Genomic DNA, 16,124 nt, shown 5'->3' with positions numbered 1-16,124 from the left:
GTGCCTGGAGTGGCGCTGGCCATCAGGGGAGCCCAGCAGGGCTGTGGACCAGAGAGCCTACGTGGTCCCTTTCTGCAGCTCAGCAGCTCAGCTCTAGGAGAGAGCAGCTCCAGGCAATAGCTGGAAGGCTTCCTGTGACCAGCCTCAGAAGTCACAGAGTCACCATCGCCACGTGGGGGGCGGTCAAGGAAGTCCAGGACCACCAGACTTAAGGACAATGGGAGATGCAGAGTGTGAAGATTGTGGGTGTGGCTCACAGCACTGTGGAGGAGTGGCCAGGGGACTGGGATGGGGATGGGGATGGTGGTCGGCGTTAGAAGGGTGGAGATGGGCAGGCGCAGGCTACTGAGGAGCCCACAGTGGCCACACTGCACAGGTGGTAACAGTGACGGCCCAGCATGGGTGACACTTGGGGAGCTGGGAGCAGTGGTTGTGGAGATGATGGCAGTCCAGTGGCGGTGGTGTTAGGAGGGTGGTGGCAGTGGTGGCAGTGTGGGGTGACACTGGGAAGTTGGTGGAGGTAGGCATGGAGCAGTGGGGAGCATCAGGGGGTAGCAATGCAGCCGATTAGGTGAGACCTGGCTTTTACTAACCCTCGCCAGTCACCACCCAAACAAGGGACACATGTGTCCTTATCTGCTTTTTTCTTCACTAAAGAACACTCCTTGAAAATGGTGTCATCATTAATGTAGAAAGAAGACCATTAGTGTAGAGGAAGGGGACAGGGGAGGGGGAGAGAGAGGCCAGGGGAGGGACCAGGGAGTGACACCAATCACCCACGCTGTGGCGTGTGAGCACTCTGGGATGGAACCACTGTTCTGTGTGATCACTGTGCACCACCAGGAAGACACAAGGGCAGCCCGAGCGCCCCACGAGGATACTCACTAGCCACTTGGCCACTCTGTTGGCAGTGTGGGCTTCTTTCTCCCTTCATAAGGGCCTGTCACTTCTCATCCGTCAGGTGGCTTCCCCATCCCTAGGTGACTTACCCATCCCTAGGTGGCTTCTCCATCCCTAGGTGGCTTCTCCATCCCTAGGTGACTTCCCCATCCCTAGGTGGCTTCCCCATCCCTTGGTGGCTTCCCCATCCCTAGGTGGCTTCCCCATCCCTAGGTGGCTTCCCCATCCCTAGGTGGCTTCTCCATCCCTATGTGACTTCTCCATCTCACAGAGCCGCCCAGGGCCCCATGGAATCCCTTGCATCCAGCCAGTGTCAGAAGGAAAGAGGGAAGTCGGCTCAGAGGATGTCACAGGAGGCCCCAGGGACTGGACCCACAGGGCCAACCCATACCACCCTGGCCAGGAGGAGTCCAGGCCCCACCGCCCAGGGCCTTGGCAGCCCCCCACGGGCTGTGCTCCTGCCTCTGCAGAGCCTCCCGCCCTCCCCTCGGCCTCCTCTCCTCTGTTGTGTTTCTGGGGCCCATGTTTTATGTGTTTGATGAAGTAACGTCGGTGTCATTAATTCCAAGGGGCCAGAACATTACTCTTGACTGGATTGAACGGTCCCATTGTTTGACAGACCCACGGGCCCTGAAATGAAGCTATTGATGTCGCACGGGCGACTTTGTCCTTTTGATGAAAGATCAGGTGTCTCCAAGACGCAGAGGGCATTGCAGATTCCCACCTGGACCTCCTCACGGCCTCCTCATGGGAGGAGGCAGGGGACAGACCTGCAGCTCTGCTCCTGGGCGCAGAGCTGTCCACCAAGCCACGTGCCTGTCGCATATTTCTTCCTGGTGGGTGATCTGTTCAAGCTGCCATTATTGCCACATCCTGAGCACCGTCCAGCGTTTCCTCCAGAGCCTTGACGCTTTCACAGCCGCAGCGGCGGGGACATTCATCTTAAAGAAGGACGGTCCCTGCCACAGCAGGGACCAGAAGCATCTCCCCTGCCCATCAAGCATGGACTGCAGATCCATAACTGGGCCATCACCCGGCCATCTGTCTGCCCGCAGCAGAGCTCCCGAGGTTCACGGAAACATTCGCCCTCCCACTTGTCAAATTCCTGCCGGCTGTTGGCAGTGAGTGACAATGCCAAGGGCCAGGCCAGCCTGAGTCCCTCGGTCCTTAAGGTTCGCCAGTTACGATTCAGTGTCTACCTCCTTCCCCCAGGTCAAGCTGTCTCTGCAAAGATAACCCACCTCCCCAGTTGATGAATGCCTTGTCTGCTCCCCAGAACTCCCTCTGGCCTGCCCCCTCCACGTCCCTAATGCTTCTCTCCTCTGGCCCCTCCCCTTAGTCTGTCTAATTGCCCAATTCATCATGGACCCCACCCGGCCCAGTGTCCGATGGGATGAGTCCAGTCTGTGTCTTCTGGGATTTGAGGCTTCAGAGGGTCAGAGGTTTGCCCAAGTCATGTTATTCATCGTTCATTTCTCCTACTTTTATGAGATCTCACATTAAATGAACTTTAAGATACTGTGTCCGGTGGAGCGGCAGCCAGCATGGAATCCACTGGGACGTCAGAAGCAGATGGGAGAAGCCAAAGACCAGACTCATTTCAGTTAAAGAAGGGAAAGAGAATGTAGATTGATCTGAAGAACTGAGAGATCCTTTGCCTCCAGGAGAGGAAGTGGAACATAGCCCTCCACCCAGAGGCCCCCACGGTGTCAGCAGTGCCCAGCCCTGGCCTGGGCCTGACCCACACACTCACTGTGGATCCCTGGGACTATGCATGGGCGTTCCCCACCTGCACTCCTGAGCCGGACCTGTGGCCCCTGGTTCCCGCACTTCTGCACCCTGGGCTCCTGTGCCAACCAAGCCTTCCACTCCGAGCCTCACTCCATGCCCGAGTGCAGAGCAGCTGCTGTTAAGAGCCTGGGCACATGGCATTGAAAAGCCATACACGCAGCTCTTTAAAAGGTAACCACCAAATCGGTCCAGCACGAGAAAGGAAGTGAAGCCTGGCCCTTGGCCCACTCTCGGCCATGCGATAGGTAGGGACCTGTGGGCCAGCTGTGACTACACCTCCATCCACACCCACAATCTCTGGAGAGTCATCAATGAAACAAGTCTGTCCAGGAACACTGGCCAAACTACACTAACACCAAGCATCGCCCGTTGTAAATGGTGAGTGGTGTGTCCACACGTGCACTCTGCCCCAGAGAGCTGCGTTCCATTGCTAGTGACCTTCACGTGCAGAGATTGCTCATGTTGGACAGTGGCATGACTTGGGCAGGCCCTTCCAGGGATGTGACTATTGCCAGTCTACAGGGCATCAGGGGACTGAGTCAGGTGTCTATTGCAGAGTCACCTGGCCCTCCCTACTTGCCCCCTGATGGCTCCACTTCAAGCCACAGGCAGGAAGGCTGTCCCTGCCCGGCAAGGCTACCGCCATCCTGAGTGTCTGCCACAGGTGTCTACTTGGGCTTCAGCGGCTCCAGCTGTGCTTCCCAGGACACGCGTGCCCTCCGGAGTCGGCTCTCAGATGTGCTGGTCCCCTGTGGATGATGAGTTTGGGCAGAAGACGTGTCAGTTCCATCTCACGGTGTTCCCCATTGTTACTGGTGTTTCCATTTTTACCCTAGGTTATGTTTTCTAACTCTGTGGCAATCATAATCAGATGGGGATCACCCTTGCCTGCTATAGTCTGTCTTTAAACAAATGTGCCTTGAAGCACTCCATAGCTCCCTTTGTGCTGTGTTTATAACTGATGCTTCAGTGAGGGCGGGAGGCACTAGTGCCAGGCACAGTGACCAGCAGTCACCGTGGCAGCTAAGAACAGGGCCCACAGTCAGCGCCATCGGGCAGCCTACACACTGCCGTGGCTGCTTCCCACCAAGGCGGAGGAGCAGAGCAGCTCAGGGGTGGCTGATGATTCCAGCCAACATGGGGATCCCGAGGGCCCTTGTTGGCCTCGCTGCAGGGCTCCAAACCCTTGATGCCTTGGAGAAACAGGCAGGACCCCGGGGACACTGGCCTTTACCAGCAAATCAGCTCCCCCCAAAGGACCCCACCAAAGAGGACAGTGGAGGCAAATTGCGGGATCACTCAGCTCCCAAAGCAGTACTCTCTGAAGTGGCTCCCAGGTCCCTTCCTTTACAGTGGCCAGTGCACCTTTGCCTTTCACCATCTGTCTTCAGCTCAGTGGATTTGGACGGTGGGATCATTGAACAAATGCAGAAGTGACCCTTCACCATGTCTGGCGATGGCCAGATTGTGCAGTAACAGTTATTTAAAAAAAATGTTTCCACACACCTCAGAGAAAGTCAAAATGCTTTAGAAATGTGTGACCAGGTTGTCCTGGTTCTGAGACAGACAGCCCGTGAGTGCCTTCACCTGTCCTCGGTCCCTTCCCTGTGCTGTCTCAACAGAATGGACATAGTTCTCCAAATGTAATATTAGTTTAAATGTTGCACCGAGTTTGTTCAATCTCTAAAGTAAGCATCAAACTTATTTCATTTGCACAACCTCCTGTGCTCTGAGGGAAATCTCTTCTTTACCCCGGTCCCACCCACCCAGGCACTGTCAATCAACCAACCTATATAAACAGGGGGAGAGAACAGGTCACAGTGTTCCACCTAACCCAATGTGTAATGTTACCCGGAGCCTTGCAGTAGCTAGAGAAAATCATAATGTGACTTCTCATTCCAGTTGTGCAAATAATATAAGAAATGAACTTTATAACTAAAAAAAAAGAAATGTTAAACTACTTATCCAAATGCTTGGGAAAATAGAATAATCTGATGAGCAGAGATGCCACTTCTACCCCACACAAATTTCCAGTTCTGAAAGCTCTTCAGCATCTGTATGGGTTGCATTAGACTGTACCGGTTAACTCTTCCTTGTCTATTTGCAAGGGACGTGTGATCTATAGACCTCCGGGTCCTGTGGGGGAAGAGTCCCCAGAGGACAATGTTAGTTATCTGCTCATTTGAATGACTCGTATGTGGGAGTTGGCCCGTGTGTCCTTTCAGACAAGATGAAGTTTGTGGAGAGCTGGGCTAGCGCTGCTTGCTCTGTGGTAACGCTTGTTCTCTGTGTCTTTTCCACCATCTTTGATGCAACAGTTTTGTGGAAACAAATCATTCAGCGCAACGGTGGAGTCCTCACCAAGGCCTTGAACATCAGCTGCTTAGCAAAGGTCACCGATGGCTTCACCCAAGGAAACATAGTCAAAGTGGTTAAAGGTGTGCTCACGGACCGGAGAATCCGGCAGCAGATTCAAAAGCCACTCACCCCAGCGGAGTTCATCCCGTTGATAGCCGGCATGAACCCAGTGTACAAAGAGGAAGAAGAGTGCTTTAAGGTAAGCAGCACCCACAGCCAGAGGCAGGCGGACACTGGCCGCATGACCTCCTCCCTCCGGCTTGCAGGTCCACATACCTGAACTCTGCCACGTACAATGAAATTTGGAAAGGTGACATTTTGGGATCACAGAATCTTTTGAGTCTTAGTAATAAAGCAGGTGTCTTCCAAATTTTAGGAAAAACATGCTCTGTGACCTTGTGAATTAACAGCCAAACCGCAGCTTCAAAGAATTCTCTCTCTCTCTCTCTCTCTCTCTCTCTCACACACACACACACACACACACACACACATATGCCCTTATCTTGTTTCTCACATTTTACTTCATATTATGGAATAAGTTTTGCATGGGGAAAACTGTCCCTAAATAGCATGTTTCAAGTTGAAGTTGTTCGGCCACACACTTGCCGTGGCACACTTCAGTTTTCAGTATACTTGACGTAGGAAACCACAAGGGAACTCAGCAAAATTTAGTATCCAAGTTTTTGATCACATTCTGACATGGTCACCACATTCTTTGGATCTGGAGGAAAGTTTGAGATGTCTGTTCCAACTCCTCTTCCAAGAGGGACACAAATTTCGGAGAGTCTGTCTTAGGACTTGTCCTTCATGAAGTGGCCCAAGACACAAACAAGGCAGCCTTGTCCCTGACACCAGGGCCACTCCTCCCACACCGCTGGCTCCATTCTACCTCAAAATGAACACAGCTGTGTCCCCTTTCTGTCCCTGAGGTAGTCTCCTTGGCCAACTGGGAAGACAAAAGAGGAAAATTTTATCCATGAAATTGAAGGTCATCCCAATCTTGGGCACACGGTCACCAAAGGGAGAGTTGAAGTCCTCTTCCAAGCCTCTCCCCTCTGGTAGCTGGCTTATGGTGAGGACGGACACAGCCTCCCTCCCGGCCTGTCCCAGGGCTGAAGCGGAAGGTGAGAAGTCATCGCAGTAGTGACCCCCACAGGGAGGGCCCAGCTGGGGCTGGGGAGCTTCCTCTGTAAGGTCCAGATACTGAACACCTCTGGTCCTGAGAGCCACCCAGCCTCTGGGCAGCTCTTCAACTCTGCGTCAGGGTGCAGCAGTGAGTGGGTGGGCAGGGCTGGGGTCCAATAAGACTTTATCTGCAAAAACAGAAACAAACCCTGTTTCTCCAGCCCGAGAGCCAGCCAAACTAAAAGGGACATTTTTAGTTCCATCTGAGTATTTGCCAAGCATCTGAATTGACACTCTTACTGAACTGCTTGAGTTAGCATTGTTTAATTGAACTGTTTGAATTTTGTTCACATTATTGCTAATATTTACCCTCTTCTAATGATAGATTCTTTTCTGAAACACTGCACTTTTCTCTCCTTTCTAAAGTACTGATTTTTCCTTATTTGGGGAAGTTGGGTTTAGGGTGTTGAAGCCCAGGGCTGGTTTTCTGTGACAGGTGTTTGAGGCTGACCGTGCTGCTCAAGAAAAGGGAACGTCACACTTCACAACCTGGATGACAATGTGTGTGCTTCTCACACCCATTTCTGGTGGACTTTTTAAGGAGCCGTGGTGATTCTGTACCCCCAACCCACCCCCCCTTCCATGTGGCACCAGGCACAGTGCCTGGCCTGGGGTTGGTGCTCAGTAAGTTCGTTAGTGACACCTTCGTTGAGCAGAGGGACAGGTGGAATGTCACTGTGGCTCCCCTGGGTGACGTGGTGCTCCGCTGTGGCTGCTCATGGCTGTTTGCCCTGAGCCAGTTACTGAATTGTGCTCTGAGAATGTCTCAGACTGAGATCTCGCAGCTTCTCCAGGCACATTCAGCCCTGTTCCATGAACGTGATGGAGAAAACTCTGATTGCTAATGATGATAGAATCACCGTAACGCTCTCCATTACATATCAACTGCTGCTCCGTGGCAGAGCCCTGGTTTGCAAGGAAGGAGCCAGAGCTGTGGGAAGGTGTGGGAGGCAGAATAATGACCCCCTGTGGACAGCTGCGTCCTGACCCCGGAGCCTGTGAGTGTGCTTCTTGACCTGGCAGAGGGGAAGCCAGTCTGCCAGCCAGCTGACCTTAGGACAAACAGATTGTCGAGAATTAGCTTGAGAGTCTGATGGGATTGTGAAAGTGAACGAGGGACTGAGAAGAGAGACCCAGAGAGGGCGCAGCTTGGGGTAGACTCATGGCTATCCCAAGTAGCCCAAGTTGCTACCCTGCAGATGGAGGGGAACCTCAGGCCAGAACAGATGGTCTCTGGAAGCTCCAGAAGGCAAGAGATCAGATTCTCACCCGAGCATCCACGAAGGGGCACAGCTCTGGGGCACCTCAGTTGTAGCCCCGCGAGAGCCATTTCAGACCTCTGACCTAAATGTGTTATTTTAAGCCACTAATTTTGGGTCATTTGCTACAGCATCAATAAAAAGAAAAAAAAAACGCAAGAAACAAAGTAACTTGTTATAAGTCACACAGCACAAGAGTAGCAAAGCTAAAATTAATGCCTTCTTCCAAAGCCAATTTTAGTAACTATATTTTATCCTGTGTGTCTATAAATTAAGAGCTCATCACTTTACATACTTGGCCACCTCACCTTATTATAAAAACAGAGCCACGGCTAAAAGAAGGAGGAGGGAATCCCCAGGTGCTAGAAATAAGGATAAATTTCAAAGACAAGAACAACCACATGAGCTAACACACTGGTGGCCCAGGGAGCCTAAGACACAAATACAATGGTCCTCAGACCAGATCATCAGAAAGCAGGAAGAGCACAATACTGGGCCACTCGGGAGGCAGCATCACGGGCCTTGTGACCTTCTCGGGGCTGTACAAGAGGAACAGAGGTGTTCCATACAAAGTCAGACTCTGCTCATACTTACACATCAGCTTCCATGTTTACATAACCTCCTCAGTGCCAGAATCCCATGTTGAAATGTAACACGTCAAGAAATGACATATCATTCATACCCCCAAAGTCACATCAAAAGCAAATATGAAAAACACTCTGTATGGAAACTTATCCAAGTTAAGGAACATTTGATTTCTTTAGGAAATATTACCCTTGTTAAAGAAATCTAATAATTTTTTTAAAAACTATGGAAGTTTAAAAAAAAAAAAACAAGGAAATAACACACCATGAGGAGAGTCAGCAGATACAAATAACAGAATTAGCACTCCCAAGAAAGCAAGATACTAGAACATTCTGAAAGAGAATATATGTTAAGTATTTTTAAACTATTGAAGACCAGAAATATTATGGGGGAAGAGGATAGACAAACTTGAAAAAGAACCTAATAGAAGTCTGATAGTCAAAAAATATAAAAGGTCAATGAAGGGGTTTTCTGATATAGCTAAAGAGAAACTAAAGGAACTGGAAAGGGGAGCAAAAGGAATTTGCCTAGGATGCATCAGAAAGAAAAAAAAGACCATTAAAATACAGAGAAGCTGTACTTTAATAACTGGAGACTGTGACATGGGAATACATGTTGCTTTTTTGATTCCCCAGCATCACCAAGGAGAATAAACTTCAAAATAGAATACTAGTTCTGTATTGGGCTGTAAGGGCCTTGTAGAAGCAACTGCAAAACTGCTAGGGAGGCAAGAATAAGGAAAGAGAGAAGCCAAAGCAAAGCATCCCACTCAAAATGATGCTGAAAATCAAAATCTTAAAATATCTTTGGAAATCTATTGTTAACCAAAGTTAGAATTCTAACCACTAGTTAGAATCTGTGTTAACCATCCAGTGTTAAGAACAATCTGACAGAATGGTTTAAATAAATATGGTTAAGATGTTCAAGAAAATAAGTGAAAAACTGACTTTCACTAGGAATATACACAGTTTTGAAACAAAGATATAAATTGAATGAGAAGAGATAAGATGAAAAAAGCCACAAAGAGAAATTATATAAGATGAAAGATACAGTAGTTAATACTAAGTGGTAAAAATGAGAGCAGTATGATCCCTAGAATAGACACAGTCAAAGAGTAAATTAGTAGTCTGGAAGGTGGTCCTGGGGAGTTCCCCCAGAAGGCAACACAGAAAAACCAAAAGGTAAGAATCCATAAAAGTAAATCTACATATGACATGTTGAAAGACATCAACATTCAGCAAATACAAATTCTAGACATATCAGAAGAATTATATCAGAAGAACTAAAGAAATACATGCCGAGAATTTTCCTGAATTAAAAACCTGAGTTCTCAGATTAAAAATAAATTCCAAGGAGTAATTTTAAAAATCCAGGCCAATATCCATGATTGAGAATCTAAGAACAAGATAACAAACCAGTCTCAAAAGCTACATGATTACTTACAAAGAAACAGCAATTGGGCAATCAGACATCTCTTTGACAGCAATAAATGCTAAAGACAGTGAAATTAAACCTGCAAAGTGATGAGAATAGTCAGCTACCTAATATTTGTACCCAGCTAAACCAGAGGCAGGAGAAAACAAAGTCAATTTAAGACAAATATCAGAGATCAGTTCCCACTCTCAGCACTTCAGAGAACAATTTGGCTATAATGAAGGTGTTTATATCCTATAACCCAGAAATTCTATTCCAAAGCATATGCCCGAGATACGTCTCACAGGTATACAAAGAGGCATGTAAAAATTGTGAACTATAGCACTGTTCACAAAAAAGAAAAATGATTTACATGTCCACTAACAGGAGAGTTGATAGGTGATATAATCATTCATGAAATAATATTATTGTAATGTTTATCAACCAAAATGTTTCTCAGGTTCCAAATGGAATCTAACACAGGGCCAGTGGCAATCACTAAGTGCTTTGTTGGTATCTTGACTCCATTATTTCTGCCCCTTTTTCCACAGAGTCCCCCTCAGAGCATGTGAGCACCCACTGTCCTCACATGTGGCCAGCTTCCAGTGGTCACACATGAAGCAGGGCCAATTCACATTTCCAAGAAGACCCACATCATCCTCAGGGCACAGTAACATTCCAGGAAACGCAGGACTTACCTGGAAAGTACTGTTGCTTACATTTAGTCCGTACTTCTCGGAAACTGGGAATTCCTCGGGTTCGAGTTTCAGATCATACAGAAATGCAGACGAGAAAGCCCAGGGAGAGAAGTTTGTGTCAAATACGTTAAATGCCCAAAGTAAAATGGCGACTTGCTGCTTCATTCCTAGCGAGCTCGTCTTTGGTTTTAAGACTGTTTGGTGGGTTCGTGACCTGCTGGTCTTTTCCTAGGCGTTGACGTAGTTTCCGTTTCATTTCAGAACTGGTACGCCAAGACCCCTCTGGGCAGAAAGCGCGTCTTATCCTTAACAGTCGGTGGCAGAGAAAAGGAGACGGAGAAGGGGAAGAAGAAGGGGAAAAAGGAGAGGAAGAAAAATATGTAACGCCTCTCTGAAGAGCCATCCTTGAGTCTCCTTGGGACAGTGACAGTCCCCGGGCTCCCAGGAGGAGGCTCACACTACCCACTGAAGGCGCCCCACGGAGCAGCATGTGCCCAGCCTGGCCTGTGTGTGTGAGTGACAGCCCTCGTTGGCGGGCCCAGGCCACCATGCCCGGGATTTTCTTAATCTGCGTGAAGTTTGTCTAGAGGTGAAATCCACGCCTCACCTACTGCACACTCTGTCCAAGCTGGATACTCACCAGCACCGGTGTTGAGTTTGGTAGAGAATGTTCTCATGGGACAGGCGGGAACGCCAGAGGACATTTGGTAAGCTGGCTGTTGATTAGCCCACGGACAGTGCACTTGTCTTTCACGTATTTCAATAAATTAATTATTTGCTCTAGTGATGTGTGTGTTTTTTTAAAGAGAGAGAGAGTGAGTGAGAGAGAGAGAGAGAGAGAATTTTTAATATTTATTTTTTAGTTCTCGGCGGACACAACATCTTTGTTGGTATGTGGTGCTGAGGATCGAACCCGGGCCGCACGCATGCCAGGCGAGCGCGCTACCGCTTGAGCCACATCCCCAGCCCAGTGATGTGTTTTATGTAATGGAATAAAGTCAGAGCTGTGGTTGCTGAACACCACTCTAGCAAGTGTTTCCACCTCCTGCTCTGAAGAGGAGCCGTGGGAGGGCCAGGCCCTGCCCCGGCACCCTGGGCTGAAGTGACCAGCCGCCTGGGGTGCTGTGGAAGCCTCAGGTGTTAGCAGGCCCAACAGAGGATGGAAACCACACTGTGTAAAAGGAGACGAGGAAGCCCAAGTGAAGGAATTCAAAATGGTAGATAAGAAAAATATTAAAGGGTAAAAAAGTAAGGATTCAAAAAAATGTGAATTTTCTAAGAACAGAAAACATTATTTGGTGGAAGATAACAAGTAACCAGCTCCTGAACTGTTGGAAAACAGAGGCCACGGGATGGCTTCATCTGAAGGCTGGCTGGTGGGGACACTGCTCACGTGGGACCTCCGGAGGCCACGGGACCCAGGGCCTGGGTAGGGCAAGGCCACTCCACAGGCCGGGCTCTGTCTCCAGGCTCTCCCAGGACCAGCAGCTCCGCTCACAAGCCCCAAAGACCAGCCATTTCCAGGTGTCCTCCTGTCAGAACTCCAGCGTGTGCCTTGCCCACGTCTGTGACAACAGGCCACACAAATGAGGACCCACAGAGACGGTCACTGGTCCACGTGCCCTGGACACATTCTGTGTTCACCAGAAAGTACAGCTGCCCCTTAGTACCCACAGGCACTGGTTCAAGGAACCCACCCTCCTCCCCCAAAGGATACCAAAATCCAAGGATTCGAAAGTTCCTTAAATAAATTGGGCGGTATTTTCATATAACCTGTATAAATCCCCATGTAGACTTTAAATCATCTCAAAATTACATAAAACACCTAATAAAATGTAAATGCTCTGCAAATAGCTGGCACGCTGTATTGCTTATAGAGAACAATGACAAGAGGAAGTCCACAGATGTTCAAATGAAATTTTTTACCAAATATTTTCAATCTGTGGTTGTTTGGATCTGCACACAGAGAACCAGTGTCTAGAGGTAGCCCTACACAGCCCAAGTCCATCTTTCTGAGAACCGCTACCCTGGGGGCCCTTCCACACTCTGCCTTCCCTTACCAAACTGACCCCCAGCTTCTGCAGACTGACCTCCTTCCACCCACTTCAGACCTGAGGGGCAGGTGGCCACCCACTGGCCTCAGAGATGGCAAACAGTCTCCAGGGTGGCTCCACCCAGTGCCCACCACTCATCCTGGGAAGAAGATCTTTGCTTGTGACCCAAAAAGAGAACTTAAAGCCCTGGGGTCTGATGTTCATCATCATTTCACTGCAAAGAAGTGAAAATTAGGTGAAAAGAAACAATTTTTTAAAATACCATTGAACTTGGACTTAAGCAACACATTTCCAGAACCCACACCAACCTGCCTTGGGAAAGTTTAGTGAATAATAATTAAAGGGTACAAATGCACTGGGGGGCCCCTGCTTGTGAGCACCCTCCAGGGGACTTGCATGTTGATGGACGCTCTCTGGTGCTGTGCCCTCCTAGCAGGACCAATCGGCAGCCAAACGTGGCAATGACTGGTGCAAGATGACTGGTGCCCCACAGGGCTGGATCCTAACTTTGTCTAATGTCAGTTTAGTTACATAGGCACATGTGGCCAGTGGACTGCTGACTGGACACGCAGCTTTGGAGCAAGGTGAGTCTTGGAAACTGGTAAGGAGGGCCTTATGGCCTCGCAGGGAGCCCGCTGCCTTTCCCAGCAAGCTCACGCCCGCGTGTGATTTCACAGCCACCTCCAGCCCTTCCCAGTGTTGGGCTTGCACTCTGGTGCCCTGTGGGCCTGAGCTCTGTCTGAACCTTGGAGAACATCAGCGTGACCTTGCCTCCTCCCACTGCTACAGGTACACACTGCCGGGTGCCCCCCACAGATGGGAGCCCTGTCATCACAGAGAACTACACAGGAACCCGACACCCACAGTTCCACTCAGCCTCCTGCTTGGCCACATGCACATGCCACTTCTTACACAAATGGCAACTTGCCACATGTACTGCTCTGTCCCCCCTCTCTTTGGAATAATTTTTCTTGAATGTTGTTTCATCTCAACACATTCAGATGGGTCTCATTCTATTCCCTGCTTGGCACCCTACACTCTCGGGCAGACACGTAGACTATTTCCACCCTGTTGCCATTCCGTCCATGCTGCAAGGCCCTTCAACATCCATCATGGTGAGTGCAAAAGCATCTCCATAGGATGTACCTCGAAGAGAAATCACTGAGCCAAATCACTTATGCGTTTTTCATCTAAATTCTAGCAGGGTGAGCGGAGAAGAAGTGTGTTGCTCACATCCTGTGGGTGCACCTGTCCCATCGTCCTCACGGAGCAGGAGAACCTGCTGGTGAACCAGCCAGAGGTCCATGTTAAGACCTCACCCTACCCGGAGGGAAAGCCATGGCACACAGGAACCCCCGTTTCTCACCGTGGTGGAGCTGGGGACTGGCCAGCCCCCCTCTGCAGAGGAACCAAGACAAGTGCCTGGGTGCAGGGGGGAGGGGGAATGAATGCTCTTCCCTGAAGTTCTGCTGGGTCTGAGCTATCCCTGGGCCATCATGTGGCAATTAGCTCCTCTTGAGCGTGTTCTTAAATGAAGGGGACAGAAATAATTAATGTCATTAACCCTCATTAAGAGAGTGTTCCATGGAATGGAATCTGATTAAAGTGGAATATGGCCTCAATGGCTGCACACTCAGCCTGTACTTGGGAATAAGCAGGTCCTGATGTCACATCACACTGCCTGATGTCACACTGTTCCTTAAAAAAAACACCTCAGTTCAGATAGAGCAAGTCTAAAAACCTGAGTGCTAAAGAATTTGCTTTGGGGACTGTTCCAAGTGCTGCAATTTGGGAGAACCAAAGGGTCTTGGTCCAATGTGCTTCCCTCTGCCCGAGCAGGCCCTGGTGATGCCGGTTCCCTAGAATCCAGCTGCAGCCCTGCTGTCTTTGGTTCCTTCTCCAGGCCTTTCAGTGGGCACCTTCTGGGTGCCAGACACCTGCCGGGTTGGGGTTGCACAAGTGATCAGCTTTGCAGCCTCGTTGGTGGGGGAGACATTGACAAAATAGATGATCATGCAAATGCACAGGCGAGGCCAGATCCGTTCAGCGCCTGGACCTGCCCGGGGCTTAGAATTTTAGACTGTGATGAAGTGCAGACCTATCTGATTTGTTAGCTCTTCATGTGTATAAGGTCCCTGGCACACGAGAGTGTGTCACCTGATCGAGGTCAGTGGGGGCACTTCTCATGCTGGGCTGCAGGAGGTCAGGGCCCATGGCCTAGGGAGGAGGAGGCTCCTCCTCCACACGCTGGTTTTGCTGTCAGACACCTGTCCCCTTGCGCAGGCAGTGAACCCAGCTCCTCAACATGGCAAAGAAGCCCAGTACCTTTGAAGGGGACAGTAATAATTAATGCCATTAACCCTCATTAAGAGAGTGCTGGCCAAGGGGTCACACACCCTGGACACTGCCTGCAGTGATGCTGGTGCTGTGGAGCCACACCCAGCCCCAACCCGAGGCATGCACACGGGGCATGGTGAGCATCCAGGCCTTGCCTCCAGGGCACTGCGAGGTGGAAACCCAGCTAGCAAGCTAGCACAAGCCTGATACAAGGCCCACGGGAGGCAGCTCCAGAGACCAGCACCAGCCAGTAAATGATTTCTGAGCACCCACAGTAGGCCCTGCCCAGCCACAGGGAGAGCGTCACATTCCTGAAAGGGACACCAGCACGGTGGCAGTGAAAGCCACCTCCTCTCGGCCAGGGCAAAAGGAACTGTCTCCCTGTCGGGAGCCACTTTGGGAATCCAGTGCTCCTCTGCGCACGGCTTCATGGACACCTTGGCTCCATCTCTGGGGCTCTTGGTAGCCTTGCGCCAACTCTTCCTCACCCCCACTCCAGCGGGGAAGAGGTTCATGGCACCCGGGAAGCACTCGGCTGGGTGGGCAGGGTCCAGGTCACAAACAGCTGAGCAACCTGAAGCCAGTCCAGCCACTCAGCTACACGCACACGTTGACCACCTGAACACACACAACAGACAGACCACAGGGTGTGCGTGCATGCAGGTGATATGTGTAACCATGTGTGGCATTTTTGAACACACATTCACACGTACAAACCATGAAAACTACACACATACATGACCTATACATGCACATGTATGCACATACAAACAGCACGCACACCACTCACTACGGGGACGTGAACACATATGTACATGAGCCCTCACATCCACACAAAGACACAGATGCACAGGCTTACATACATCCCAGACATACAGACACATACAGTATGCACACATATGCACACATATGCACATGCGTGCTCACACATTCCTCTCACTCAGCCCTACAGCCCCCATTCCTGCAAAAGGGCCAGTGGCAGGTGCGGTGGCCTGCACAACCCCAAACCTCAGGCCACCTCAGAGCTGCGGCAGGGACCGGGCAGCGGGTGAGGAAGAGGCCTGGGCAGGTGCTCTGAGCGTGCTGTTTACACCTCTGCTCTGCTCAGGGAAAACATCCTCTTCCTGCTCCTCGTGGGAGTCAGGAGACCCCAGCTGCAGCAGGAAAGGCTGACGCAGACACCCTCTGCTCCCAGCTGCACCTGAGCACAGGGGGGCGAGAGGACCTAAAGCTGCTCCCCAGGCAGCGCTGCGGGTGGCGGTCACTGCATGGGCAGGGACCACAGAGGTCAATGACCAGGAGTCTCACTGGGAGGAGCTGACCTTGGGATGGGGTGGGGCCAGTTCCGGAGACCCTGGGAAGCCCTGTTGTCTTCCTCATTCGTGGAATCCTGGGCGAACTCCATGAAGGTCCTTCTAGCTTTCAGTTCCTGTGATGCTCAGGCCAGAGCCTTCCAGATACAAAGCCTGAACCCCAAGAGTCACCTGACCAGTGGTGATGAGAGGAGCCGGGCACACACCCCAGTGGCCGATCTTAACCCACCG

At 50.4% G+C, this 16,124-nt stretch overlaps 1 protein-coding gene across 3 annotated transcripts in view; it reads left to right on the top strand.

Moving 5' to 3' along the window:
- DRC11 (dynein regulatory complex subunit 11) overlaps positions 1-11,142 on the top strand; it is a 129,787-nt gene extending 118,645 nt beyond the window's left edge. For all 3 annotated transcript variants that reach the window (XM_081262129.1, XM_081262130.1, XM_081262128.1), the window contains 2 exons: positions 5,010-5,248; positions 10,451-11,142. In XM_081262129.1, coding sequence (XP_081118255.1) covers positions 5,010-5,248; positions 10,451-10,573 — 362 coding nt within the window. In that variant the 3' untranslated portion in view covers positions 10,574-11,142. The remainder of the gene's footprint in view (positions 1-5,009; positions 5,249-10,450) is intronic.
- The last annotated feature ends 4,982 nt before the right edge of the window (positions 11,143-16,124 follow it).

This window comes from Spermophilus citellus (genome assembly GCF_964194105.1).
Source record: "Spermophilus citellus genome assembly, chromosome: 11".
Taxonomy (NCBI): domain Eukaryota; kingdom Metazoa; phylum Chordata; class Mammalia; order Rodentia; family Sciuridae; genus Spermophilus; species Spermophilus citellus.
This window is presented reverse-complemented; position numbering and strand designations above follow the sequence as displayed.